Genomic DNA, 27510 nt, shown 5'->3' on the forward strand with positions numbered 1-27510 from the left:
ATATATATATATATATATATATATATATATATATATATATATATATTTCTCTCTCCCTTAAGAGTTTGCACAGGATTCTGAAAGGCTTCATGAGACTGTTACAAGGTCCCAGGACAGGAAAGAGGCTCATTTTGGATCAAGTCTGAACTCCTGATCGAGATCTATAATAATGCTGGCCTCCTTGATCCCTAACATCCCATTCAGCTCTAAAAATTTAATGTCTTCATTTTAGTGACATGAGAAGCAGTAGAATAAGATGGAGGGACAGAGAGATGGTAAATGCGAGTTTGGGATTAATTATCATATGAGAGAACCAGATAATTTTTGAAAGCTGAGTAATTTTAAAAAAATCATTCACAAGATTGTGGACAAGGGAAGAATTGGGTGAATGTTAAAATGTCTTCTAAACATTCGGATTTTACTCCATCAAATCTGTGATGCAATTAAAAGTTTCACATCAGTTGAACTCATCAACACACATTGATTTTTTTCTCTTTAAGGTGGTTTATATCTGCCGCTTAAAGTTGGGAAAAGGAAAACAACTTTTTGAATAATAAAGATGCCTCCTAAATTCAAGCGCCACCTAAATGATGATGATGTCACTGGTTCCGTGAAAAGTGAAAGGGTAAGTTCTTTGTAAGAAGCTTTAAAAAATAGTAAATCAAAATAATAGTTGTTATTATTACTATTTAAGTCATTTGGTCTAGGGAACAAAATTAAAGGTATTTAACTATGCTAATTAATTTTTTATCTATTATTGGTATACATTACAAAGTATGTATGTAAAGAGATTTTTACCACCAGCAATGAATTCCTTAACTGAGATGCTAACATCATAATTTCATACTGATAGATTCTTTAGTTTTTTTAAAAAGGTATATAATTACCTAATTTTTAAAAGCAGATTATGTAATACCTAAATTACTAGTCTATTTTGAGAACAGTACTAAAAATCATGAAGCATTTTAAAAGTAGACATTTTGAAATGGATTGTTAAGTAGATTACTTTTTTAGCAGGCACTTAAATTCCTGTTGAGGAAATGAAGGCATTCATTTATCTCTTTTTATTGATCCACCTGGCTGATTGAAGTCCTTATCATGCAGAGATTTTAGCTCAACAAAGCAAACCTTGTGCTGCCCTTGTAATTTTTGTTATCAAGTAAACATTAAAAAGAAGCTTTTAGTGTATGCATGCACAATTTGCTGTTTTTATAATTTAAACTCTTAATTTATCTATTGTTATAGGGCAAAGGCTCTGCATAGGGGTGACTACCTAAATTATCTGTTTTTAAAAAATTGTCTGTTTTTAAAAAAATTATCTGGGTCCAGATATATCACCCAAACACTAAGTAGCAATACGGTTTTCCAAGAAAATAGTTAACAGTTTCCTTTAAAAAAAAATCATTCCTTTGAAGTGTGACTTAAAAGTATGCCTTATTTTTCTTTAATCAGGTATACTAGAGGCTTTTATGAAAAAGAGTGTTGTCCTTTAAAGTGGTTTATCTTTTGAGGCTATAGACTTTTTCTAATACTGCTTCTTCCCACACTTCCTAAAACATGTGAATTCTTCCCCTTGGAACATTGTCTTTGAAAGTTTAGGGACTCAGAAAATAAAGTTTGCGATTTTTATGGTCATACCTTGTTTGAGATAAAAAAGAAAAAATATCCAGCTTTCTGATAAATCACATCCACTGGATTTTGTCTCAGAAAACTTGGCTGCTTTTAAATATCAAATGAACCTTCAAAAGATAAAATTTTTTCGCCATTAAGGATCTTCTTTCTAAAAGATGTATTAAAGGCTCTGAAGGCAGTTCCAAAACAGAAGTTCCAAAAAAGGGAAAAAAATTTCTTTCCTAGAACATATCAAACTAGGGTGTTAACTGAGAAAAGGGTTTTCTATAAAGTCTTCAGAAATGATACTTGCATATAAATGAATAATTGACCATAGAGATCAAACAAGCATCTAAAAATTAATTTTGTTTACAAAGAAATATGTTGAAGTCTCTTTTCTTACTCATATTAATTTTTAATTCAGTGCAGGGAGATATAGGAGAATTTGTTTAAATTTTAGACTCATATCTGTGATGCATGACATGTCAAAGTTTGAAGGCTAAAGAATAAAGTTGCATTTTCTAGAAAGGCAGTTGTACCATATCTCATTTTATTATATGCTTTATTTTGCAGAGAAATCTTTTGGAAGAAGATTCAGATGAGGAAGAGGATTTTTTTCTGTAAGTATTTTGTAAGTCTCTTGCTATATAGAAATAAAATCTGTTCTGTCACATTTTGGGGATAATTGGCAAACTGATATTGTTTAATTTTAGTACATATTTTAGTTACTTCCTTTAGTTTTGCCACTCTCACCTTTAGAACTTTTTTATTTTACCATTGTACTTTTCAGTTGCTCATTTTTTGGGAGTAGCCTTAGGTTCAAAACATTTGGTTTTTATGAAGATTAATATTTTGCAATCAATTCATGATTTTATCTATTAATACTTTCAAATTTTCTATTCTGTTCTCCATATCAGTAACTTTTAAAATTAGTTTCTTCTGAACTTCTTTAGGACCATTCAGTTGCAGAATCAATTCTTCCCAAGATTTAAAAAAATTGCTATACATTTATTTCTATATGTAATTTTCTGGTAATATTAATTCTTCCTTAAATATGAAATCCATTTGAGGATCTGAAATTATTGTGTGTTGTTTTCTTTTTCTATATTCTTTGCTTCTAGTGCTGTAAAGCCTTTATTTCAGTTGATGAGCAACTTATTTATCTTATTTTAGAACTCTTTGATTCACTCATTTTGGGGGAAATTCAGATATTCTTGTCTGAATTTTTAGCAGTTTTGTTTCTCATTGTTGCTTCAGTTATTTTTGAGAGAGAGATGAAGCTTTTCACCCTTGCAACTCTCATTCTACCATCTTCTGAAAGTGTCTTGAGGAGACTCTTTTGGGAAGGAGTGCATGGTTTAGAGAAGCCTTACTAGAAGTTTTAAAGAAAGATAGATCTGATATGTCTAAGTTTGAAGTGAAATGGATAAAGTGCTATGGAAAATTTTTTTTTTTGAGGTTATTATATAGGTATGTACAGTGAACATCACCAAGTTGTTTCTGATTTTTTTCCTCAGTAGTACAAATCATGTTGGTATATGAAGGTGAGCTTTTGGCTGTGTTTTAAGCCCTGTAATACCCAATATTCCACATGTCCACTAGAATTTGCCACATTTACTTGTAATATCCAGTGTTAAGAAATAGTTAAGATGAGATACACTATGAGTAAATTTTTTTTTTGCTCTTTTTTTTGAGGGCAGTTGGGGTTAAGTGACTTGCCCACATAGCTAGTTTTTGTGTTAAGTGTCTGAGGCCAGATTTGAACTCAGGTCCTCCTGACTCCAGGGCTGATGCTCTATTCACTGCACCACCTAGCTGCCACCACTATGAGTATATTAAAGAGATAACTTGAGAAGTGTTGCAATATTTGTATCTCTCATACCGTCGTGTAAATTTCATGCTAATTAGTTATCAAATATAACATATTGTAAAATTTTTAATCTTTGGAAAGAATTATTTCTTTACACAATCCTGCCATCTAGCATTTTTTGACTGAAAAAAATGAGTGGTGAATTTTCCTTTTCCTAGGGCATATTTATGATTGCTCAGCTTATCTCTTTTACAGTTACTGATATTCTTTGATTTATTTCTTGTGATGTTTTGAAATCCATTTACTAGAAGCAACAGTGAATAATTAATGATAATTATGTGCCTTTAATTCCCTAGAAATGATAACATTAATATGAATTGTCTAAGATTGGGTTAGCAATGAATATGAATGAAGTACAAGAATAAATTAAGTGTGGTACTACTCCAGATGTACCAGTAAAATGCTATTTCACTACATGAAATTACTTAGCTATACTTAAAATAAGGCTTTCATTTATAGATTTTGTCTTTTAAAATAATAATCATTGTTAACGTCTACTCTTTACTTTGATTTCAGAAGGGGCCCATCTGGACCAAAATTTGGACCTCGGAATGACAAAATTAGGCAGTAAGTTCCTACAGTATTTATCCATAAGATGATGTAGATTTGTCTATGATGAAACCATGTTGACTTAAATCATCCTTGTGCTGTAAGAGTCTAATCAATAGTATTTTCACAAAGTTTTGTCTGATTATCATTTTACTAGTGTTGAAAAAATTAAATTCCAGGTGTGTGATTTTTTTTTTTTTAAAGATCACTAGGTTAAACAAATGATTTTTTCAGACAAATATGTTAAAGGCCGGCTTTCAAACAGTATTCTAAAACATCAAAGATACATGATTTCATTAGTGTGATTATTCCTTCCAATGGTATAACTGTACACATGCTACATCTTAATTAACAACAAAAAAAAGTCCTTATCTGATGGCCAGCCTTATGTTGATTAAGCGTTTCCAAATTTATCTAGGCTCATTCTTGAGCTAGAGTTTATATTCAAAGCCTTTCTACTTGACAGATCTTACTAGAGCTTACACTGTACTGGCATAGCATTTGAGAACCAGAGCTACTCCCATACCATGATGAGGCGTCTTAAGAACTTCCTTGGATGTTTTAAACATTATTCCTTTAAAAATCTGAGATCTTAGTTCTCCCTTTCAGAATTGCATTAGCAGGATATTGGATTTATATTTTATACATTTAAAGAATTTTTAAGTCAGTTATTTCTCCATCACTAACTAGTTCTGTGACTTTAGATAAATAAGTCTCTCTGAACTTCATCTTCCTTATTTATGAAATAAGGTGTTTGGGCTGCCTCTAAGGGCCCTTCCAGCCATAGTTAATATTTTGTTTCTTTCTTTAAAATAATTTTTAATTGATATTTTTTTTACATCAATACAACTTCTGCCAGTATTTCCTCCCTTCCTATTCCCAGAGAGCCATCCTGCGTCACCAAATTAAAAAAAAAATATTGGGAGAAAAAAAAGCCAGCATAATTGATCAATACATAGAAATAGTCAGAAAATTATGCAATATTATACTCCCATGAACCTCTAACCTCTTCAGTAGTAGGGGTATGTTCTCATATCTCCTCTTTGGGGCCACGCTTGTTCTTTGTAATTTTGCAATATTTACTTTTGATTGTTTTGTAGTTCTGTCCATTTACATTGTGGAAGTTACTATTTACTGTATATTATTTTGTGTAATATTGTGTACATTGTGTGAATATCATTTTCTTGACTGTATCACTCGGCATCAGAACATGTAAGTCTTTCTACGCTTCTCTGTATTCATTATATTAATTTCTTATTATTCTGTTACATTCATGTAATGTTTGTTTAGCCATTCCCCAACTGATGAGCATCTACTTTGTTTCTAATTCTCTGTGACCACAAAAGAGTGCTGCTGTAAATATTTTGGTGTATGTAGGAGTTTTTTTCTTAGTAAATGACTTCTTTGTGGTATAAGCCTGGAAGAGGAATCTCTGGGTCAAAGGGTATGAATACCTTGGCAATTTATTTGCATAATTCCAAATTGCTTTCCAAAATAGTTGAATTGGTTTATAGCTCCACCAGTCGTTCACTAGTGTGCCCATCTTCCTATATCTTCTCCAATACTGACTATTCCCGTCTTGGTATCTTTGTCAGTTTGTTGGATATAAGGTAAAAATCTCAAGGCTGTTTTGATTTGCATTTCTCTTTTTAGTAGTGAATTGGAACATTCATGTAGTTGTTAATAATTTGGAGTTCTCATTTTAAGAATACCACTTATCTCTTGGAAAATGCTTTTGAGTGTGTGTATATATAAACATTCATATATTTGTACATGTACATACATTATATATGTATTAGTTGTCTGTATCTTGGACCTTTATCTGAGAAATTTGATACAAAGATGTCTTTTATTATTTGACTGCTTTTCTTTTTATCTTAGATACATTAATTTTGTTTCTGCAAAAGCTTTTCAATTTCATTTAAACAGTTATATATTTTTTATTATTGCGTCTATCCCTTGTTTGGTTAAGAATACATTTTTCTACCCATAACTGTGAAAAATAGAGAGTTTGCTTTTCTTTTTTTTTTTTTTTTAAGCAATCGGGGTTAAGTAACTTGCTCAAGGTCACATGGCCAGTTATTTCTGGGTGTGGTGCTGAGTATCTGAGCCCAGATTTGATCCAGGTCATCCCGACACTGGAGCCAGTGCTCTTACCCGCTGAGCCACCTGGCCGCCCCTAAGCAATTGGGGATAAGTAACTTGCTCAAGGTAACATGACCAGGTGTTTCTGGGTGGGTGCTAAGTGTCTGAGCCTGGGATTCGATCTTCAGGTCATCCCGACACTGGAGCTGGTGCTCTTACTTGCTGTGCTACCTGGCCACCCCAAGTTTGCATTTTTTCTAAATGTTTTTATGGTATATTCTTTAATATTAAGGTCACATATTCATTTTAAATATATTGTGGAATGGCGCATATGATATTGATCTAAGCTTAATTTCTGCCACTGCTTTCTGGCTTTACCAGCAGTTTTTAAAAAATCAAATAATAGCTTTTCTCCTTAAATAATTTGTTTTCTAGTTTATGAAATACAATGTTAATAATTCTGTGCTTTGAATATTTTTTTCCATATCACTATCCTTGTATGAGTGAAGACAATGGCATATGAGATGATACAAGAAATTTGAAGGCAGATTTGACGTGATTTGGCACTTGATTGGATGTGGGGTAGGGGATAAAAAGAGAGGATCAAGGCTTAATGCCGGTGTTGTGAATTTGTGTGACTAGAAAAATGATCAAGAACAGACAGAAATAGAGAAAATTTAGTGGAAAATTGGGACTGGGAGAAAGAGTTGTTTTGGACATGTTGAATTTGAGGTGGCTATGGGAACTGCAAATAAAGATGTCTAATGTGCAGTTGGTAATGTGGGACTTGAGGTTAGTTGGAGATTAAGGATGGCTGTCAATTTGAGTGTTATCCACAGAGATGATTAAGTCCATAGAAGGGAGCTGAAGAGCTACTCAAGGTAGAGAGTGTTTTGGAGGATAACAGGATAGAGTTATTATAGGCAATTAAGATAATGTTAATACTTTATAGTTAAAGAGCACTTTTTTGTTTAATAAAAATCTACTTTACAAAAAGTATTTCATTTGATCCTGACAGGAATACCTTGAGAGAGTTTTATTATTGCCATTTTATAGATGAGGACACCAAGATTCAGAGGTTAAATGATTTACCCAGAATCACAGGCTAGTACATGGTGGGCTTTATACTCAAACCAGGTCTTGTGATACAAGTCTAGTGCCCTTTTTCTCAAATACTCTTCTCCTCCAGATTAATTGTTTTGAGTCAAATAAAAAGTTTGAAAAGGCCAGTACCATGGACCCTCACCAAACGAAAACACTAGAAACTCTCTTCATCATCTCAACAACTCCACTCACTTCTTTAGCATTTGTCCCTTCTATGTATTCTTTGTATATAATTGTATCTACCTTATTATTTACGTGGTATTTTCTTTATAACCTAAGTTCCTTGGAAATAAATAAGGACTGTGTTTTTACCATTTTTTATATCTCCAGCACTGAGGCCAGGGCCTGGCTCATGGGAAGTACTTAATACTTAATATATGATTATTGATTGATTTGTATTTTGCTCCAGCTGTAGGAAAGTTGTATGGTCCTAAGGAGATACTCAACTACTAAATTTTTGTTCTCTTGGCAAAATTGTGACTCTAGTTATGTAGTCAATAGTATCCTAACAGTTTTTTTTAGAAGTATAAATTACAATTTGATCCCAGGATGCTCTAACTAAATACATCCTCGTGTGAAAATCTCAGGTCTTTCCCCTGTACTTGGACTTTTAAAAAATATTAGCTTATATTGCCCTTTATCTTCAATGAAAGTTGCCTTCTTAAATCTCATAGTGATTGTATCATTACCTAAAATTACATGCCACATTTTCCAATGGAAGCTAATTATGTGAATTTAAAAAATTATTTGTATTGTGAAATTAAAACTACTTATTCATTTTGGCAGATTATATTAGCCCGTACTTTTATTAAACAGTTGACTAATTAGGGAAAAGCTGCTGATTTTATGAGGTGGTTTTTAACCAACTGAAGGGGTCAGTATAACTGCTAATTCTAAATTTTTCCAGTGTTTGAATTATACATGAAGGCATAACTTAAGGGTTACCTAAGAGTCAATTAAATTATACTGCTTTTCAAGCAACATCTTCCTGGATACAAAAGAACACAATTTACAGAAAAAGGAGAGCAAGGGTGTGTTGAGCCAAAGGAAAAAGTTATAAAATAAAAATATTTAATTTGGCTTCTACAATTGACAGCCCTGTTATTTCTAAATATTCTTTGTCTTTTAAAAGGGACATACATAATACACTTTTTCCCACTGATGATAATGTTCAAGTGTATTTACTATATTGGAATTGTCTCAGTGATATTTCAGTTCTTATGCTACATACTCTCAATGAATTTATTACCTTAGAACTATTTCATACACATTGACTCATGTAATGCTCAGAAGTAATGTTTCATTAGTAACTTTATGATGATTAAAATTCCACCAACAGTATAATGAATTTTAAAATGGATTTCATATCTTAAACCAAAAATCACACTTAGTACTTTTTCTAAACTTTGGTATTTTCAGAATTTTGAAAAATCGTACTAAAATTCAGCATAAACTCTCCAATGAAGATTTTAAAAATATTAACTGCAGCAATATTAAACATTTGGTTTAGCTCAACTCCAGATTCTTTGTGATTAAAATTTACTTAATAAAAGGTCAAACACCAACTCATTTAATTTTTAGCCCTTTGAATGTTGTTTCTTTTAAATAATGTGACAGAGTTTTTTATGTCTTAGTAAAGATGGTAATATACTAAAAAGTTATACTGGAAAGAGAAGTAATTTTTTGTTAGTAAGTAAAAGTCTAGGCAAAAAATATTTGGAAAGGAAGAAAAATTATTGAAATCGAGTTGTCTTATTTTTTTTTTAAATACAGAGGAGCTTATATGGACACTGCATTGTACTTGAGAGCATATTGGAACTAAAGGGCATTGGTAACCAAACTTAGCTCCAAAAAAGAGACAGGAGAAGACACTTCCCTTTGCTTCTCTGCAGAAATATGTGCATATGGAATACTGTATATGAAGTCAGACATTTTTGATATGTTGTTTTTTATACACTTATTGTATTGCTGGGTTTTTTTTCCTCTTTTATTCTTTGTTATATAAGGGATGACTTTTTGGGAGGAGGGAGGCAAGATAAATCGGGAAAATAAAAATCATGGAAAAACAAAATAGATTAATAAAATCTGGACTTGTTTGCTTCCTAACATTGACACATTGATTCATGTTATGGAAAATAATTTAGCTAACTTTGGTGTCATTTTCCTCAGTGATGAACTTGGACTAAATGATTTTTACGGTTCTTTCCAGCTCTAAAATGCTATAAATTCTCTGTTATATTATAATATTTTACTTATACAAAGGTCATTATTATTAGTAAAAATTGCCCATGTGAAAAAAAAGGGAAGAAAATTGCATCCATCAGCTATAGACCAATGAGATTGCCTAGTCTGGTTAAATAACTGAATGTATAATTAAAAGTAATGGTTAGTGACCATCTTAAAAAGGAAACAATTCTCAGAAACAGACTGTTGAATCAACAAGAACAGAGGATAGAGGATATATAAATTTTAGCAAAATATTTGATGAAGTCTCTTGTGCTATTCTTGTAGAAGAGATTGGCTGAATTGCTGTACCTGCAGAGTAGCCATTAGGGAATTTGGTTTCACCTTGGAAGGACTCCTGCAGTGGAGTGGCCCAGGGAGGAAACTCTATTTTTGGCTTTGTGTTGTTTAACATTTTTATCTATACTTGAATGAAGGCATGATGTCACATTTACCAGATTTCTGCCAACAGGACCTGCAAAGGTCAAAACTTACTCACCTTCATATGTTTGATGTTTCAGCAGTCAGTATTTTAGTTATTAAACAACTGTTTAATGAGAATTGTCCTCGTCTAATTTTACACAACTTTCCCCTTTTTGATATCAGACCGCTTCTATTTGTGGAGTTCTGAGAGCAGCTCAGGGGCATAATGGATAGAGTGGTGACACCAGAAGAAGACCTGAGTTCAAATCCAGCCTCAGACATTTATTCACTGTGTGACTCAGAGCAAGTCACTTGACCTATGTTTTCCTCAGTTTCCTCAGCTATAAAATGAAGATAATAACAGCACCTACCTCCTAGAGTTTTTGTGAAGATGAAATGAGTTATTTGTAAAGTGTACAGTGTAAAGTGCACAGTACCAGGTATTATGTAAACGCTTATTCCCTTCCTCTCCTGTTCCCCTTATGCAGCCCTTCTATGTCTAGATTGAGACTACAATACATTTTTATAAATGTTTATTGATTGCTCTTCCAAGATGATGCCATTTTGAGAAGTTAAGCATTGCTTCAATGATGAAGTGTTGGGTTTTTTTAAGGTATATACCCACAGACATTGTGCTAAAGAGAAAATAGATTACATAGGCAATTTTGATAAAATGAAAGGAAATTTGATTATTATTATTACCTTATAATACAAAAGTACCATTTTGCCAATTAAATTCTGTTTAGTGCTTAATTGAAGAGAAAATCAGATAAAATTAGCAGAGTTACTATACTTTATTGCTTCAGCCTAGCAGGGAACAACAATCTACACTGAAAGGGCACAGGGTTACAGTGGAAAGAACACTGGTCCTGGAGTGAAAGGAACTAGGTTTAAATCCCACCACTGACATCACCCATGTGACCTTGGGCAGACATTTAACCTTTAAACTTTAGTTTCCTCATCTCTGTAATGAGAGGACTGGACTAGCTTGCCTCTGAAGTTTCTTTGAGTTATAAATCTATGATCCTTTTAAAGTTTTATGGCATATATGATATTTCCTATATGACTATAACTTATGGTACTATTTAACATGGTAAAGAAAACGAGGGGATTGTCATTGTCTCTGGAGACACCAGTTTTCTCTCTTCTTACTCTGAATTGTATCATCCAACTCAAAAAAAGTCACTAGAACCCACTGAGAAAAATTAACATTGGTGATAAATCACCCTATGAAATGGCCTTATATGTTATGGAAATATCATAATTAACAAACTGTTTTTAAAATATTGTTGGGGCAGCTAGGTGGCATAGTAGATAGAGCACTGGGCTTGGAATCACGAAGACTCATCTTCCTGAGTTCAAATCTGGTGTCAGACATTTCCTAGCTGTGTGACCCCCACGGCAAATCACTTAACCCTGTTTTTTTGTTTGTTTTTTTGCCTTTTTTTGGAGGGCAGTTGGGGTTAAGTAACCTGCCCAAGGTTACATGTGTGGGTGTTAAGTGTCTGAGGCCAGAACCAAACTTGGGTCCTCCTGACTCTGGGGCCGCCACTTTACTCACTGTGCCATCTAGCCACCCCACTTAACCCTGTTTGCTTCTGTTTCCTCATCTGTCAGATGAACTGGATAAGGAAATGGCAAACCATTCTAGTATCTTTGCCAAAAAATCCCAAATGGGGTCATGGAAAATCAGACACGAGTGAAATGACTGAACAACAACATTATTGTTCTCTTAAGTTTTTTGTTCTGATGAATGTAAACTCTATTGCTATTTAGAAAACCTTTATTCTTTTAACTAATAAAAGTTTTTTTGACCGATAAGTTTACAAATGTCATATTATGATGCCTTCATAGTTTGATAGAGATGACCCTAGTTCTTGAAGGCTATTCCAGGATCCTCCAAACTGGAAAGTTTTCAAATATAGTCCTGGTAAGAAACCATTTTCTTTCTCAAGGTCAGCCTAAGTATGGAGAGGCTCATTGCCAGGAGACTGGCCAGTAAGTAATTAATTCTGTGGCCATGGCCTCCCATGAAACAAAGTGCAAAGTTGACCTCTATCTTATATTCCCAACACCTTCCATTTATTATATAACAGTGGAAAAGCAGACAGAGGCTACTAAGAATCATACCTTTTTTAGGCATCTATAAAGACTGTTGGTATTCTAAAAGTGAGATCCTTGTCCAACAACCAATGAGTTGGCATAACAGTGCACAAACTGACCCATATCAGCACTGCATTTTACTAGATGAAACCAAAAGATGAAATGCAGGATTGCTTGAAAAAGCAAATAGAGGAGTTGACAGAATTGGCTTCTTTGTGCAGCCAAAGCCAACAAGGGACTTAATTTCTTGGGATAATTGATCATATCATTTTGCCACCACACTCATTTGCAAAGAGGACACCCCTTGGGTTCTTCAGCAACACTAACTGCAGAGCAAAAAGACATTAAAAAAAATCACGTGAAGAGTCTTGTGAAGAATCTATTAAGATTGTTGTCTGGGGGCGGCCAGGTAGCACAGTGAGTAAGAGCACCAGCTCCAGTGTTGAGAAGACCTGGAGATCGAATCCCAGGCTCAGACACTTAGTGCCCACCCAGAAACACCTGGCCGTGTAACCTTGAGCAAGTTACTTAACCCCAATTGCTTAGGGGCGGCCAGGTGACTCAGCGAGTAAGAGCACCGGCTCCAGTGTCGGGATGACCTGGATCAAATCTGGGCTCAGATACTTAGCACCACACCCAGAAATAACTGGCTGTGTAACCTTGAGCAAGTTACTTAACCCCGATTGCTTTGAAAAAAAAAAAAAGATTGTTGTCTGCATGTTCTTTCCCCCCTTTAGAATTACTGTAAATTTCTTAGGGGCAGAGACTGTTTTTGCCTCTTTTTGTATCCCCAGCACTTAGCATATTGCCAGTTTGGAACATAGTAACTGCTTAATAAATGCTTGTTGGTTGACTTGTGAACCTTGTTGGAGCTGTTAACTAGAGTGAAGTGATGAGCTTTGTACTAGTTTGAAAAAGGACATTAAGTAAATAGATCCTTTCAGCAGGTAGAAATAGCTAAAATTATTGTCCAGTTTGCTTTATGGACCCCTGATTTCATTAGTGCAGGGTCTCTGTATTTGGTCCTAGAGGTGATATGGAGCCACTGGAATTTACTGAGAAGGGGGAAGTGACATGATGGCATCTGCCCTTCGGGAAAATCACTTTAGTGGATGAATGAGAAGAAGGCATAGCTGACAGATGCCACAAAGGTGAGATCAGTAGGTCTTGGCAGCAGATTGGACTTATTGATTGATTGGTGAAATTACCCTTACTTAATGTAGAGAATTTCTATGACTGGAGATCTGCAATTTCTACAGTTCACTGCCTTAGCATTGACTGAGGTCAGTGAGAAGTTAACAAGGAAAGCTAAAATATAAACTGAGTCGAGTTCTCCACCCTCATCTACTATGCTCCTCAGCCCCCACATAATTTCCCCATCTTCCCTCAGTGGCAGCCTTGTGAACAGTGGTGTCTCAACATTTCCCTTCCCCCCCCCCAATTTGTGCTTGGTTCAATACCAGAATTACTGGTTGTAGTTCTGGGCTTAGATTGGGGAAGGGTCTCTTTTTAGAAGTAGCATGTCAAGTTTCCATCATTCATTCATTTCACTCTCCACCCCCCAAACCCCACCCGCCACTCCCCCCATGGATGAGGGAGAGGGAGCAGGCAGGCAAAATAAGCATGCCAGACAATCCTCAGGATCCTTCTTAGATCTTTTCCCCCACTGTGAATTTCTATACCACTTTTGGCACAAGTGGTTGAGTTAACTATCCAGAAATTATTAAAATTAGAAATACTTCAGTATTTGCAGTGGAAATGTGAGAGTCATTTCTTAGGTCAGTTTTATTGGATCTTGTGGTAGGCAAGGATATTTTTTCCCACTTTAAAACTTGCCAAATATTCCCAGAAGAAAAAGGGGAAAAAATAGTTCATTGGCCACAAATAAGTTTGCTTGGGAGAGGGTAATGACTAACATAAAGTTACATAAACCATAAAATACAACTACTGGATTTTTCTTTGTTATTCCGTAGAGTCTCTTCTAAGTCATATAAAGCATAAAACTCAGAATTTTTGTATAAATTATTACAATTATTACATGACTTTGCTATTTCCCGCTTTTAAAGTGGGCACATTTCTTTGCTATATTCAAGAACTGAGTTGAGTGGTTACATAGATGGCTTTTGAAAGTAACTTAGGAAGGAGGGCACATTTTGGGTTCCGTGGGCTGCTAGTCTTCCTTGACTTGAAGATTGTACTTTTCTGGTAAAGCCTTTGAGTTCCCAGAGTCACAACTTTGAAAGGCAATGCAGAACAGTGTAGAGAGAAATTAATTCTGAGCAGAAGGCTTGCAAAGCTGTACTTGTGCCGTTACATGTGACCCCCTTTTCTATTTTCCTTTGGCTTCTGGCTGTCCTCTTGTGCAATTCTAGGGTAGAAGAAGTAGTTCCTCTTTGAATTTCTTGATCATTATTTGGTCAGGTATAAAATTCAGAATTTTGCAAGAGTAGGTATGTGAGAGTTGGGCAGTCAGGCAATCATCTTGATTAGAAGCCTTGAGAAATACAGATATTTTTCACTTTTCTTATATCTGTTGTTTAATTTATTTATTTATAATTTTCAATATTTATTTCCATAAGTTTTATAACAAATGGGAGAAACCATGAGAAAGAAAAAAAAAACAAAAAAAAAGAAAATGGTCTGCTTCACTCTGCATTCCAGCTCCATAGTTCTTTCTCTGGATGTGGATGGCATTTTCCATCATGAGTCCTTTGGAATTGTTTTAGGTCCTTGCATTGCTGAGAAGGGCTGAGTCTATCAAAATCAGTCATTGCACACTGTGGCTGTTACTGTGTATAGTGTTCTCTTGGTTCTGCTCACTTCACTCAGCATCAGTTCACATAAGTCTTCCCAGGTTTTTCTGAAGCTGTTTATCATTTCTTGTAGCACAATAGTATTCCATTACATTCATATACCGCAACTTGTTCAGTCATTCCCCAATTGATGGACATCCCCTCAGATTTGCATCTCTCTAATCAATAGTGATTTAGAGCATTTTGAGAAATAGAGATCTTAACCTAATCTTAGAGAAAGAAAAATTAAGGTAAGACATAAGTGGACTGCCAAGAGGTGGGGCTTGGGGGCCCTTGGGCCCAATATACTTACAAGCAAATCCTATCAGATATTTAAAAAACAGTTCACAAAATTTGTTTTCCTTTACTCCTTTGAGATGACAAACACAATCCTGATACCCAAACCAGAGGAAGACAAAGCAGAAAAAGAGAACTATAGCCCAGTCTCTCACAAATAACTATTGATGCAAGGTTTTAAAGTAAATCCTTGTAAAGAGAGTACAGTATTATAGTCAGAAAATAATTTAGTTAAGTCGAATTTTGAGTCTTGCCAAGGATGTAAGCATGATCAGTTCCAATTTGGAAAATAATTAACATAATCATATAAACAATAACCATAGTTACTTTAGTAGATATAGAAAGGACTTTTGACAAAATATAGCACTCATTTGTGTTAGAGACTCTTAAATGCACAGGAATGAAATGCTTCAATATGATAAAAAAAAAAAAAGCCTATATCTAAATCAAGAGTTGGCATTATTTGTAATAAACGCTAGAAACTTTCTCAGTACAACGTATAAATCAAGAATGCTTTCTCTTCAGCATAGTTACAGAAATATAACTTGGCATAGTTATGGAAATGCCAGCCACATCAGTAAGACTAGAACAAAATGAAAGGCAAGTATTGGCAAAGTAGAGACAAAAATTAAGCCTATTTATAGATGACAGCACTGTACTTGGAAAATCTTAGATTCAGAGACGAAACCAATTAAGATCACATCTTAAAAATAAAAGCTTTACTAAACCCCCAAAATAGAGAAAGAAATGTTCATAGAAATCCCATTTGAAATATCTAAAATGTGTAAAATATATGGGTATCAAATTAATAATAGAATGCAGAATGGAAAAAGCACTGGATTTAGAGCCAGAGCACCTGAGTTAAAATCCCACTTCTTCTGTGTGTAACCTTGGGCAAATTACTTAATCTCACTGGGTCTCAGTTTTGTCATTTCTAAAAATGAAGGAGTTGGATCTAGATGGCCTCTGAAAGCCTTTTCTAACTCTGGATCTGTGGTCCTATAAATACAACTGCAAAACACTCTTTACAGAAAAGAAAACTTTAAAAATTGAGAAATATTCAGTTATAATGATTAGCCGATGCTAATAAAAATAACAATATTGCTTTACATTAATTTACAGTCTTTTGATGGTGTGACTCTGTCCTTTAACCTATGTGTCCCAAGACAACTCTCTGGCTATGAATTACAGAAATGGTACCATTTTGTATTGGTTGGGGAGTTCCCCCCCCCCCCCGAGAAACTACACCAGTGAATTCAGAGTTTGGGGGCAGGAGCAGGGGGCCGGGCAGAATTACATGACCATTATGTGGATTTTTTTCTGTGTACATATTTAATCAGGTCTTTCCCCACTTAAAATGTCTGCATCTTAAGCATCATTGCCAATTCTTCATATGATCCATGGGTACTAAGGTGAAACAGTTAAAATGTAGTACTCTCAGCTGCTATGTCTCTAAGAATAGATTGCTACAGAAATTCTGGTCAGACCATTCCATTTTGTCAATTTGTTAGCTTCTTTACAATTTCTTCTGTTGGGATGAGCTGAGTCCTGTACTAAGAACTAACTAGTCTTGTCTTCCCCTCAATCACTTTTTGCTGTTTTAATGAGGCAGCACTGTTTGCAATTTTTCATCCTTTCCAATAATATTTTGCTTATTACTTTATGCTCTAAACCATTATTCCATCTCTTCCCAAGATCAGCTGGCTAAGCCAGTTTATAAATTCTCTTAGTCTCTTCATCATAGTGACTCTTTTGTATTGTTTCATCTTCTCTAAGAAATAGTGGTGATGAGTCGACAGCTTTTTAAATAGGTTTAGATGGAGCTGCTATAATCACAAGCAATATCATTTTAATCATAAACTAAGTATTTTTGAATCTTTAAGGGAGCAGTATTGACCAAGTCTGTATTTGATACAGCCACTGCATACCTGTGGTGCTTAGTACTATACATTGTAATATTTAAAGACTCAGTTATTGATTGGATGAGTTCATCTTTAGAGTTATCCTATGCTGTTTTTATCTTTTCTGCTATCTTTTCTACAGTAACTAACCTTGTGGATGCTCAACTCAGTTATCTGTTCACATAGAAGTCATTATTATTAAGATTTGCAGATCAATGTTTTCTATCAATTTCTATTAATATTTTTTAAATTAATATGTCCATTTCTATCTGAGTTTGACACCATTGTACAAGATCAGAGAGTAACAAATGGGTTATAACGGGCACCATTGGAGGTAGTACCTGTCATTGAGATCACAGATGTGTCAGAGTATATAACTTAATATCATAGAGCAACGGTGTAATGAACACAGATTTCTGCACTGCATGTTGATTTAGAAAACCATAAATTAACATCATCTATTTTGTATTTTACTTTTATTTCTTTTGTTAAATATTTCTTGCTTACATTTTTAATCTTTATCGCTTTTGCCCAGTGTTTGCCACTTCTATACTAGAGTCTATCAATATGAATAATATTGGGGTTTTGAGCTTTTATTGTATTTTTATCAGTTGGTGGTTAGAAAAAATTCTATTTCTAGGATAAATCATTTTTGTCCTCTATATCTTTTTCTTAATCTAGTGTACAGAATCAGGTGGATGAAGTAATTGATGTCATGCAAGAGAATATTACAAAAGTGATTGAAAGAGGAGAGAGATTGGATGAACTACAAGACAAATCAGGTGCAAATACTTTCTTTTTATAGTTAATACTACTTTTATTCTTATTTTGGTGTTTTAGATTTAATAACATTAGCATTAATAACTTAAAAATTAAGAATTGGTTTTATATTGCCAACATTTTTCTAAGTAAAATGTTTATACATTTAAATAAAACACTTTTACTGATCCCTCATATTTCATTATTCCATGCAACTCACCTGTCAAGTGTTTACTTGATCATCTCCTAAAAAGCAGAGATTAAAGCTGAGGGAAAAAACCATCTTTGGACTAAGAGTTTTTCTTCTAGAATTCTGATAGGCTTTCTATTTTGGGTAATTAAAGGAGTCTGAGGCTTCTGCTTACTAGTTACTTCTTAGTAAGACAATCTGTCAAGATTTTCTGCTATTCATGTTCTTTGTTTTGCTAGTCCTGATTTGGTTACCTTCATTTACCCACAAATTTTCCTCCTTATGTGGTATTTATTTCTATAATTGGTAGATAGGCCGTCCTTTATAGATTTGTTTGAACAAGAAACTTGTTTGTTTTTCTAAAATTTATTGGTTTGGCTCAGTTTAGTTCCTGGCATTCTCTAGCTATAAATTAAATCATTTTCTTGTCTAAATTCCTAATCACTTAAACACTTGAGGCACTTAACTTTTAAATAACATTTCCTCCCCAGAGTTAGCCCCTGTAGGGAATGATTTGTAGTCATTCGTTTATTTAGCAATCACTTATTAATCCCCTATTTGTAAAGTTATGCTCTAGTTCATGCAAATTAACAACATAATCAAACCATAATCATTTGAAATTCTCTTATTTGAAATAGATACTGTAATGTTTCTTTGGGGATGATATTACATTTATGATTAGGGAGAGTAAGTTTGCAGAACTAGAAATTGATGTTTTCTTGTCCTTGTGTGACCTGATAAGGATATTCTGCTGTGTCTTTTAATCGTTCTCTGTCTCCCTTATGATTTAGAAAGCTTATCAGATAATGCAACAGCTTTTAGCAACAGATCTAAACAGCTTCGAAGACAAATGTGGTGGCGTGGATGCAAAGTGAGTACATGGGAAGGTGGTGGATTATCATTGTGTAATGAAGTAAAGCAGTAAAAAAGGTGTGATAAATCCTGTTGAAGCACTGGGAAGCAAAGATATTTCAAGAATGCTTTCAAAAGCTGAGCTGCACAGTTCTTTTATAGAATATACTTCACCGTATCTTTTCAATAGTTTCTCTTCTCTAGATAGATTTATTATATTAGAAAGCTGTAGCCCTCATGGTTTTTTATGTTGTGCCTTTCCTCTGAAGACCATTTACAGAATTAAGAATGGGTCTTTCTTTTTATTAAAAACTTAATATTGAATATTCAGTAGAGTGAACTGAGTTGTTGGTTTTCTTGGCAGAGATATTGGAGTGGTTTGCCATTTCCATCTCCAAATCATTTTACAGATGAGGAAACTGATGCAAACAGGGCTAAATCACCCAGGTCATACAGCTAGTAAATGTCTCAGGTCAGATTTGAACTCAGGAAGATGAGTCTTCCTGACTCCGGGCCTGGCATCTATCCACTACACCAACTTAACTTCCCCACAATGAACTGAACCTTAGTTATATTTAAATTAATTTCAACACATAAAATATCATAACAATTCTCAGCCATTCTCTACAGGTCCTCATCAGGATTCTTTGTTCATTCATCCTCTTCCCCTGTTTTTTAATTGATGCCTTTTATTTTAATATCACATTCATTTCTGAATATATCTATTTCTCCTCTCATATCAGTGATCAAAAAAGAAAAAAAAAGTTCAGCAAAAACAACATTGATCTTGTTGGCAGTATATGAAATATTGCAAATCTGTAGTCCTCCACCTGAAAATGCAACATTCCATTAAAGTATGGGATAAAATGGTACTGTTATTTTAAATGAACAAACAGAAAAGAAAAATAGTAGGTAATGTTGAAATCAATTATTTGCAAATTCATTTTTAACAAAAATCTAAGTATCCAACATCATTCCAGCCAATTCTGCCAGTCTCACAAAAATTTGTAACAGGGAAAAGTATATTTACAGAGACATTCCTGCAGAAATTTTGATGTGAACCATTCATACCTCTTTAATTTAGCGTGACTACCAAGCATTAGAGGAAAAATACTTCTTTTATGCTTAAATGATGACTTTGAAACTTCACAGTAGCAAATCCCTTACTTCTCCCCTTGACCTATTTGTCATTCTTGGCTTTCTTGAGAACTTTAAGAGATTCATTCCTTTTGTAGTTAGTGTCTGTTGGGACACATCTCATTTTTGGAATTAGCAATATTTTTCTGCTTTCTCTGCCCATTCCTTCCCTGACTGGCATTTTGCTTTGCTAGTCTTCCATCAGAGCTACTTCTCCATCCCTCTTGCTTTTTCAGCTAACTACTCTAGTGATGGTGCAGGGAGAATGATCCATCTGGGGAGAGAATACTGCGACCTAAGGTAGTATGTGAGCTACAGACCCAAGGCAGCTCTGGCTTCTGTGGTTAGTCTGAATTTTAGATAATCCATATTTAAGTATGTACAAGTTCTGCCTTCTTCTTAAGAAAGGCAGGAAACTATGGAACCATATTTCAATTTTGAAGATTTATTGAGGTGGACTTTTTTTTTTAGTTAATAGTTTGAAGATTATCAGTAGAAAAGTGAGTTAAATTTGTGTTTCTTCTAAGCATAGAAAATCAAGAGAATGTTTCTGCTAGACCTTTTCATTATTTTTAACCATATAATTTGTAAATGAATATTTGGCAAACTTGTCTTTATATGTAGTTATTTCCCTGAAATACAGCTCACTTGATATAATCATCAAGGCATATGTTAAAAACTTCAGTAAAGACAGCATAATGTTGTAGGAAGATCAGGGGGTTTAGAACCAAAGGATTTAGGCTTAAATCCAGGCCTGCTACTTATTAACTTTGTGACCTTGTGAAAATACTTTTTTTTTCCACAGTGATGTTCATCTAACTCTTTGTTGCATGTTTTATATACATTGCTCTTCAAGCCCCACAGCTACTCTGTAAAGTAGGCTTTATAAATATTAATGTCACCATTTTACATTTTTGGAAACTGAGATTCAGTGAAATGAAGTTACACAGGAAGTGTCTGAGCCAGGATCCTAAGCCCGAAATCTTTCTGACTACAAGAACTCTGTGCTGTTACACCATTGCTTCTGTATCTATTTAGAGATTCTAAAGCCTCAGTGTCCTTTTCAAGTAAGCAAGGTTTCATTGAAGATTACACAAACTCTTTGTATCTGCATTTTCTCATCTGGAAAATGAAACTGTTTACTTTTTGATCTCTAATCTTCTAGCTTTAAATCTGATTATTTTAACTGAAACCTTATTGCAAGCTCTATCCATCCAGGACTAGTGATTAAACCCTTTGCCCAGAGTTCAAGATTTGTCTGTATTGTATCGAATTCCACTGGATTGCATTATAGGAAGGATTCAGAAAGATTTTTTTTTTAATAAATCTGAAATAATTTTACAAAATAAGTAAAAACGATTACAGAGTTTTTAAATTTCTTTTTCCATTTCCCCAAACTTTGACTCCTAGTTTAAATTGGCCCCTTTTGCTTTCTCTCACACACATTAGATACAATACTACTATTGTTGCATTTAGACATTCCCTGGCAGAGTTGTATATTCCAAGAAGAAAACACTATTCATTGAAGTGTTTTAAAAGTTATGTAAGAATTTCCTTTCCTATCTTCTGAATTTTGAATCTAGCACAACTTGACAGTACTTTATGATATGTCTTTTGGGTAAGGTTATAAAACTCTTAGAATTTTGTTCCATACCAGCTTAGTGTTCAGACAAAAAATGTCAAAGTACTTAAGTTAGTATTTTTGTGTAAGCCCCAGTCCCCAAACATGGCGATTGTTTCCAACTGGCTTGGCTTTCTGCATTTTTTTTTTTGGTTATAATGATTTAAATCAAAGATCTGCAGGACTGTACTCTAATTCATTTTAGTCTTGGATATACATACATACATACACATATACATATACAACAGAATGTTGAATGTATTGCCATTAAAATGCTATGAATTTGTCTTTAAGAGAGATTCAGTCAGGTCCTGAGGGATTACAATTTGTGGCATGAAAAACCATTTTTTGCCTGATTATAGCTAGATATGTTCTGTTCAGTGTGAACTACTCTGTATTGTTTACAGACACTTTTGCTGAAAGACCTCTAAAAAGTCATCAAGAAAAATCAGTTTATAAATTCATTTTTCAGTATTAAGCAAGCAATGAGACATTTTCTAATGCATATAAAGAGACCCTATATCAGGTCGCCCCTGAGTAGTTTTGTCATGACAAGTGTTTGAATGTGATGTATAACCTGTATCAAATTTCTTATCTTAAGGAAGGGATAGAGGAAGAATATTTGGAACTGAAAATTTTATTTAAAAAATGAATGTTACAGATTCTCATTACACGTAATTGGAAAAAATAAAATACTATTAAAAATACTGGAATATGAGATACTCAGCAGTTAGCAGAAGGAGATATAGTTACCCATAGCAGAAGAAGGCTATTCTATAAGCCTGTGTGTATCTAAGATACCACAAGTTGATTCAGTTGACTGAAGAGCACCTGCCTCTGTGCTTCCCAGCACACAGTAGGCTAGCCAAGCCTCCAATCTAGACCGAAGCTCTTTGGGCTACTTTGATTACACTAACCAGGAAGTAATGCCAACTGCCCAAGACCTGATTCCTCTAAGTCAATCAGATCTCAAGAATGGTTTCAACAATACCCTTTAAGGAAAAGTTTGCCTTTCTCAAAAGTTGCATGGAGAAGGGAATTGAAATTCTTACTTAAGGGCTTCTATTTGAAGTCATTAAAAAAATCAGCTTATAAATTCATTTTTAGTTATTTCACAATCAGTGGGACATTTTCAAATGCACATGTATTGAGGGGTTGAGGCTGTGGATCTCACCACACCCTAGGCTAGCCATTAACATACCCCCCCCCCCACTCCTCTGTTTCTCTCGAGTGTACCACCACCCTTCCATTCACCCAGGTTTGCAACATTGGTGTCATCCTGAACTCAATTCCCCCTCACCCCCTGTATCTGGTCAGCAGCTAAATCTTGCTAATTCCACCTTTGCAGCATTTCTCAAACATTTCCTCTCCTTTCTCTTCACACAGCCACTGCTCTAGTTCAGACCTTCATCATCTCTTACCTGGATGACTACAATACTATTCTGCTTGGTCTCCTTGCCTCTAGGCTCCCACCCTTATCCATCCTCTAGACACAGTCATTTAGGAGAAATGATTTTCCTAAAGCAGGTCTGACTATGTTATGTACTTACTCAATAAACTTAAGAGGTTCCCAGGTCAAAGTACTTTCTTTGGCACTTAAAATCTCTTTACAATCTAGTCTTGTGCTACTTTTCCAGCCTTGTTGTATATCACTCTCTATACCTTCTAAGGAAGGTCCAGGTAAACTGGTCTTCCTGCTCTTCCTATTATACAACCCCCCATTTGCTGTTTCCATGTCTTTGCAGTGGTCATCTACAATGTCTAGAAATGTGCTTCTTCTCCTCTAGTGGTCCTGAGCCGTAGTGCTACCTGCACAGTAACACATCTCCCATTTATAACATTATTCCTATGCTATGTCTTCATTAAACATACTGTATAAGATCATGTTTTCATGAAACCATCTAGGGGATATGCTTATAATCCAAATATTTGTCACTCCAACTTTAGGAGAAAGAGGCAAAATATCTTAAGCTCACTCATATCAAAGATATAGTTTTTAAAAAAAATCAGTTTCCTCAGAATGTTTTGAAGTCAGTGTGGATTTCACTTAATTTCTTCAAACAAGGATAAGGAGACTGTTTTTATCCAAGACCACTTATCTGAAATGTTTTAAATGAAATGAGTAAAAATAGAATTCATCTAAAGTCACATAAATTTTTAAAAATCTTAATTTAGTTTTAGAATTTGAGGAGTAAAAACAAAATGGAAAAAAAAGATTAATTAATTTTCCACTAGTCTGTCTTTAAAATTAAAACACTTTAATAGTAATTAATAAATTATCATATTAACTGTTTTTACATGCAGTTGGAGAAAAATAAAATGTTATTTTTTAAAAAGAAAAGATTTTAATCCATCATGACCACAAATAATGGAAGATATATATTTCAGTTTTTCCTAAAAAAGAATGTGGTAAAATACTAAGAAGGAGGTTAATAGAAAGATAGAGATTCAGAATGAGACATAACAATGCACACAGTGAGGGGACAAAATGATTCCCAGACACAGACCTTTATGGCTTCTCACCTGACCCTTGCACCGTTAGGGCTATTTAAGATATTATGGTTAAAAGCTTAAAATGATGCATTTTCACAACCATGAAAACAAATGGAGATAACATTCCTCTTCATACTTCCTTGGAACTGGATTAAGTTCATTCATCTGAGGACCAAGGATTCCCCTACCCTTTCAATCATATCTTCAATCTTCACAATCCTCTACAAGGAGGATTTGAATTAAAATAATGATTCTGCAGACTTGTAAAATTCAGCCTTGTGCAGAGTACTGTATTAAGGCAGAGTATGCAGTATGCTTGCTAATTAAAACATTTTACACAAGTTTTCAACAACATGGGTTGAAAACAGTTTTACTTAGTAAAAACAGCCCATTTCTGGGGCATTCTAGTTAACAGAGATTTCACTGTGATTTTTTTTTAAAGCTTACCTGTTCATTTTTAGCAAATATTAATGGTTTTCTATGCTTTTTGTTGTGTTGCAGATGAAGGCCATCATGGCTCTGGTAGCTGTTATCCTTTTGCTGGTGATTATCAGTGAGTATTGATAGCTTTTGTTGGAGAATATTTATTGAGTTGAGTTTAATTTGCTTTTTATTTTTATCCAGTTGATGTAGTAAAACTAAGTTAAAAGAATGTCATTTATCCAGTTAGAAATATGACTTGCAGCCTTGTATTCTAGACCAAAGCATTGACTCCACACTCCTGCTTAGCTTCATATGTTCCCTGAATGAAAATAATGTTCTTTGATTCAAGAATGGATTAAATATTGTCAAGGCATTTCATTGTTGATACTTATATTTGATGGTTTTATGTATTTAATTATCTAGACTTTGTCTTTTTGAAGATTAACCAAGAAAGTTAAATATATTTCCATTATAACCTTCAACAAGGTTATTTTTTGCTGTCCATGCCTATTTTATGGGGATTTTGTGGATATTTTTGAATTTGAAATTTCTTTTGAAGAATTATTATTTAGAATTTTTATTTATTAGTGTATAACATCTCCTGTTTGGCTGGATAAGGTCAAAGACAAAAGTAAAAAAAAAAAACAACCCCAAAACCTTTGCCACACTTTCTATTTCACTTTCCAAAGGTAGATAGCCAAATGTAGCATTTACATGTCAAATTTTATGCACTCTGACTTGTCCCACATATCTAATCACTTTGCCAAGTCATGTCATTTCTACCTCAACACCATCTTTGAATACCTCTCTGCACTTACACAGCAACTACCCTAATACAGGCCTCTTGCCTGGACAATGGCTGTAGCTGTCTGATTTGTCTCCCTGCATTTCCCTACACAATTCCATCTTCTGCATAGCTGCCAAAGGGATTTTTGTAAAGCATAGGTGTGAAGTAACATAGATGTTACTTATCTACTCATTAAACTCAGGTGACTACCTCTTACTTCTAAGATCAATTGTAAACTCCTTTAGTTGTCATTTAAAGTGCTTTGTAATTTGGCCCTAATGTATCTTTCCAGACCCTGCATGAACCTTATGGCCTAACCAGACTGGCCTCCCATCCCCACGTCTGGGTCTTTGCACTAGCCAGTCCCCTTGCTTAGGATGCCTTTCTCCTCATCAGCTATTCTGGGAATCCCTAGTTTCCTTCAAAACTAAGCTCAAGTGCTATCTTGTATATAAACCTTTCCTCTTTCCCCTAGCTGCCTCTGTTTCTCCCCACCTCCCCCCCCATGCCTTTTGTTATAGGTGCTTTTTGCAGATGTCCACATATATCTACATTTTGTAGACATCTGTAGTTTTATATATTGTCTTCCCACAATCAAATGTAAGCTTTGTGAGAGCAGGAACTTCTTATTCTTGTATTGCAGTTGTTGGGCATGTGGTAGACACTTAATAAATGCACCTTAACTGATTGACATACTGTTGTTTTTTCTTTTCTCTCTTATAGTTCCTATTGTCCTGAAATATCGGACTTGATTTGGTGACCAGAGATCTTCAGTAAAACAGTTCTGGGACAATTAAATAAAAAGAAGATTGCTGCATAATTTAATGAAATATGTATATGACTTTCAAAAGTGTTTTTTCTCAAGAAGTTAAAAGGCAAGTGTCCAGTTCAAATTGGAGCATTGACAAGTTCCAGATTAGCTTCCTCCCCTTCACCAAAATATGCTCTCATTAATTTATTTTAAAGCAGAAACATCTACTTTGCCATGTTATAGGAACCTAATTTGAAACTAGATACTTGCCAGTACATTATTTGTATATAGAGTTAAACATTGATGATGATATTTATAATTCAACACAATTTCCTACTGTAAACTAGAGAGGTTGGGATTTATTGCATCACGTTCAGGGATAGGGTAAGAGATGAAACACTATGTGAAAAGGAATGGCAACCATTTAGTTGATTACAAAATGTATAATTTTTCTCATGTAAAAAAATTAGGTTTGGAAATGGTATATTTATGGAGAAACTAATGTTTTCAATACTGCTACTTTCAACTGTGACTAAAGACATTCCAGTAAACCTATTTTGCCTGTATGTAGAATTTGTGACAACTTTTTTTTTTAACTTTGGGGCTATAGTAGTATATTCTGATCAATTTTAAAGCACAGTCTGGCACAATTAAAGCAGGAAATGAGATTGAAGGAAAGGAGAGCATCAGTGGAGTGTTTGGGAATAATGACTCCTACATGTGGGCACATTGCAATAAAAAAAGTCAATTTTCATTTCCCTCCAGTAATAATTGGAGAGAAATTAAGAGATGATGAGTAAAGGGAATCCATAGATACTCAATTTGTTCCAGTATTTACCCTCAACAAACCCACTTTCCAGAGCTGATAACAAGTTACAAAAATTAGTTGCTTTGACTTTACTACCATTGCCTGTTCACCATCTCTCTTCTGGTAGATGTGCTAATTTTCCCTGAGATGGCCAAAAAGGCAAGCAGAAGAACCTAGGAGAAGTCCCCAAGAGCCTGAGTAATCCACAAATGGGATCATCTGAACCTGAAAAAGCACACGCTGGCTCATGTTGAAAGTTTAACATTTTTTTGACCTATTTTCACTTAATAAATAATTAAAGACAGGTTATGGGATTCTTTTTTTAAAGCTTAATCTAAGTTGTGCCAACATAGTTGTGTTTTTCATGCAAGCTGAAAAGAAAATACAGAATCCATTTAAAAGCATGGCAAAGTTCCACAATGCAAATTAAATGAATTAACAGCAGCTTTGTCTGTGCATCTTTGTGTCTAGAAAGCACAATTTTAAATATAAAGTAAGCTATGAGATGGAAAATGACAATATTTAATAAAACGAGTCTAGAGATTACTTGTTTAGGGAATTGCTACAAAATATATGAAATACAGAATTCATTTTATTTGATTCTATAGGGTCAGTACTAAGAAGAGCTGTTCTGTTTAGAGTGGAGACATGAAGAGAGGAAGCAGACTAAGTGATATTTAAGACACCTGCAAGTGATGAAAATACTGAATATGATTGCTACATTTTATAAT

General features: G+C 34.3%; 1 protein-coding gene across 3 annotated transcripts in view; it reads left to right on the forward strand.

The window, feature by feature from the left end:
• The window catches only part of VAMP4 (vesicle associated membrane protein 4), a 35162-nt gene extending 8618 nt beyond the window's left edge, over nt 1-26544 (forward strand). For 2 of the 3 annotated variants that reach the window (XM_069065586.1, XM_069065585.1), the window contains exons 2-8: nt 501-625; nt 2185-2231; nt 3998-4048; nt 17640-17740; nt 18699-18778; nt 24512-24563; nt 25944-26544. In XM_069065586.1, coding sequence (XP_068921687.1) covers nt 560-625; nt 2185-2231; nt 3998-4048; nt 17640-17740; nt 18699-18778; nt 24512-24563; nt 25944-25972 — 426 coding nt within the window. In that variant the 5' untranslated portion in view covers nt 501-559 and the 3' untranslated portion in view covers nt 25973-26544. The remainder of the gene's footprint in view (nt 1-500; nt 626-2184; nt 2232-3997; nt 4049-17639; nt 17741-18698; nt 18779-24511; nt 24564-25943) is intronic. The other variant, XM_069065587.1, reaches the window with a different exon arrangement.
• Nucleotides 26545-27510: the final 966 nt, after the last annotated feature.

This window comes from Petaurus breviceps, unplaced genomic scaffold (assembly GCF_028583685.1).
Source record: "Petaurus breviceps papuanus isolate PSGF00001 unplaced genomic scaffold, PetGlider_PUasm1.0 90692, whole genome shotgun sequence".
NCBI lineage: Eukaryota > Metazoa > Chordata > Mammalia > Diprotodontia > Petauridae > Petaurus > Petaurus breviceps.